This window comes from Ursus maritimus, unplaced genomic scaffold, assembly GCF_017311325.1.
Source record: "Ursus maritimus isolate PB19 unplaced genomic scaffold, ASM1731132v1 scaffold_14, whole genome shotgun sequence".
In the NCBI taxonomy this organism is placed as follows: domain Eukaryota; kingdom Metazoa; phylum Chordata; class Mammalia; order Carnivora; family Ursidae; genus Ursus; species Ursus maritimus.
Genome location: NW_024423786.1, coordinates 57,264,193 through 57,267,193, shown reverse-complemented (window position 1 = coordinate 57,267,193; position 3,001 = coordinate 57,264,193). Strand labels below are relative to the sequence as shown.

Below are 3,001 nucleotides of genomic sequence, written 5' to 3'. Positions count from 1 at the left end.
GTCTCCGTTTCCTCCTCCGAAGGGCAGCTGCTCTGAGACCCCTTCATCCTTAGGTCCATACTGAGTGGCCTCTTTCCACCCACCCGGGGCTCCGCCTGCATCCTGGGCCACAATGTCCAGTCCAGCATGGAAGCCATCCGGCCCCACCTGGGCGTCTGCCCGCAGTACAACGTGCTGTTTGACATGTGGGTCTTGGAGGGCCTGGGGTACAGCGTGGAGGAGTGGGGGCTGGGTGCTCCTGGGACCCTGCCTGCCACGATGGCCACTGTGTTCGCCATGGCTGCAGGCTGACTGTGGACGAGCACATCTGGTTCTATGGGCGGCTGAAGGGTCTGAGTGCAGCTGCTGGACGCTCTGAGCAGGCCCGTCTGCTGCAGGATGTGGGTCTTGTCCCCAAGCGGGCCACGCAGACACGCCACCTCTCTGGTGAGCCTGGGGAGGAGCCTGCATGTCGGTACACATGAGGCTGGGAGGGGGGGTTGAGATGTTATCCTGAGGGTGGAGTGGGGCCAGAGGAGACACCAGATTTGGGGGACCCAGAGGGTGGGGAAAGGGGCCCAGAGAAGGACAGCAGCCCTGCCCAAGACCAGGGGGGAGGGTCGTGCTGGGACGCCTACCCCCGTCTCTGCCCAGGTGGGATGCAGAGGAAGCTTTCAGTGGCCATCGCCTTTGTGGGTGGCTCCCAAGTCGTCATCCTAGATGAGCCCACAGCTGGTGTGGACCCTGCTTCCCGTCGCAGCATTTGGGAGCTGCTGCTCAAATACCGGGAAGGTAAGAGTTGGGGGAGGCACAGGTTCCCCTAGATTCTGTTTCAGGGGCCAGAAAGTTTCTGATGAGGAAGTGCTTGGAATAGGGTTTTGAGGGATGGATAGGAGTTTGATGCATGGGGCAGGTAACTCCTGGCAGAGGCCACAGCTTGAGCAAAGACCTCGTGCCCGGATAGTATATGCAGCTTGGTCCCCACTGCCCAGGTCGCACACTAATCCTCTCCACCCACCACCTGGATGAGGCAGAGCTGCTGGGAGACCGCGTGGCTGTGGTGGCAGGAGGCCGCTTGTGCTGCTGTGGTTCCCCGCTCTTCCTGCGCTGTCACCTCGGCTCCGGCTACTACCTGACGCTGGCAAAGGTTCCCCCGTCCCTGGCTGCCAGCAGCAAGGTGAGGGCTGGAGCTGACCTCTGACCCCCAACCGCCAAGGCTCCAGCCCCAGCGGCCATGGCAGCCGGTGCCCTTCTGCCCGCAGGGGAACCCTGGCTTGGAGGATAGCGTGGATGCCGGGTGGAAGAGGGAGCCGGGCGGCCAGGGCAGCGCAGCCGGTGAGACCTGGCGGGGCAGGGCCCTTTCAGAGGGCCAGGGTAGCGGGCTTCATGACTCCTAACTGGACCCTTGACCTCTGACCCTGAGTTGAACCCGAATCCCGGCCCCTCCCTTTAACCCAGCCTGGGCTGAGCTCACACACAACCCTCCCGCTGACCTCTGACCCCATGTGGATTTGGGGCCTGACCTCAGATCACACCTTGCCCTCCGGTGCCTCACCCTAATCTCCCCTGGCTGCAGAGACGGGCTCCCAGGGGCCAGCCGCACCCCTTCCCAAGGGGACCAGGCTGCCTGCTGCGCCAGCGCCCTTGACGCAGCCCCCCCCGCCCCCGTCCACCCAGGTGCCCCCGGGCTGCTGTCCCTTGTGCAGCGGCTGGTGCCCGGGGCGCGGCTGGTGGAGGAGCTGCCGCACGAGCTGGTGATGGCGCTGCCCTACAGCGGTGCGGCGGACGGCAGCTTCGCCAGGCTTTTCTGCGAACTGGACCAGCGGCTGGCGGAGCTGGGGCTGCTCGGCTATGGGATCTCTGACACCAGCCTCGAAGAGGTGCGGCAGCCGAGGGAGGGCTGCCTGGAGGCGGCAGCCTTGGGAGGATGAGGACAGCCTGCTTAGGGGCGGCAGCACATCCCAGGGAGGGGAGGGGCCCCTGCGGAGGGCCGGAGGCGGGGAGTCTCTTGGGGTCGCCTGGGGACCCACGGTATCTTAGGGGTGGGGGCTCTCTGCTGTGGGGTCCCAGGCTGGGTGCCTGCTGTTTCCCCAGATCTTCCTGAAGGTGGTGGAGGGCCGTGCTGTGGACGCGGACCCGGAGGACAACAATGCAGGTCCCTGTCCTTGCCTCCTGACCCTGGTCCAGAGTCAGACCTGACTTCAGGCCAAGTCCCCATCCTTGCTGGAGTCTGGCCCAAGGCAGAGCCTGGACCTCCACCCCTGATTCCCAAACCCCTCTGTCTGTGACCCTTGACCTTAATGCAGACCCTAATCTGAACGGTAGCCCTCGAACCTGACCCCAGCCCCTGCCGGCCCCACAGATAGTGGCCACAAGCGGCACCTGGGCACAAGCAACGCTCGCCCAGATGTGACCACACGGCTCAAGATCCTGCCAGAGGAGCCCGTCCTGGAGAACGGGGAGCTTGGTGAGCTGTCCCGCCCTGAGCCCAGGGACCCCTCCCAGTCCGCCACCGCGCGAGCACTGACCCTTCCATCCCCTGCAGCTCTGTCTGCCCCGGAAACACAGGCCTTGCGGGGCTCTGGGCCAGACACCGCGGGCCGCGTGCAGGGCTGGGCGCTGACCTGCCAACAGCTCCGGGCCCTACTTCTCAAGCGCTTTCTGCTTGCCCACCGCAGTTGCCGTGGCCTGTTTGCACAGGTGAGGGGGGCTGGGCCCAGAGAGTGCATGGGAGACCATGGCTGCCTGTTCTCTGCTCTTGTTACCCACTCAGGGGCCTAATTTGACTGGTTAACCCCAGAAGTCTCCCCCAACCTGAACACCTGTATTGAGAGTACTGGGGAGCCATGGATGGTTGTAGAGCAGGAGCAAGGAAGGACACTGGCAAGCCTGGAGGGGAGGGCAGGGAGGGCGGCTGATGGGCCTGTGCTTCAGATCGTGCTGCCTGCCCTCTTCGTGGGCCTAGCGCTGGTGTTCAGCCTCATCGTGCCTCCTTTCGGATACTACCCGGCGCTGCAGCTCA

The 3,001-nt window shown here is 64.7% G+C and overlaps 1 protein-coding gene across 1 annotated transcript in view; it reads left to right on the top strand.

Annotated features, from left to right (window-relative positions):
* LOC103681774 (phospholipid-transporting ATPase ABCA7) overlaps positions 1-3,001 on the top strand; it is a 22,300-nt gene that overhangs the window by 9,518 nt on the left and 9,781 nt on the right. The window contains exons 27-36 of the mRNA XM_040628311.1: positions 37-185; positions 287-426; positions 634-771; positions 972-1,156; positions 1,242-1,314; positions 1,657-1,859; positions 2,074-2,134; positions 2,342-2,446; positions 2,525-2,679; positions 2,914-3,001. Coding sequence (XP_040484245.1) covers positions 37-185; positions 287-426; positions 634-771; positions 972-1,156; positions 1,242-1,314; positions 1,657-1,859; positions 2,074-2,134; positions 2,342-2,446; positions 2,525-2,679; positions 2,914-3,001 — 1,297 coding nt within the window. The remainder of the gene's footprint in view (positions 1-36; positions 186-286; positions 427-633; positions 772-971; positions 1,157-1,241; positions 1,315-1,656; positions 1,860-2,073; positions 2,135-2,341; positions 2,447-2,524; positions 2,680-2,913) is intronic.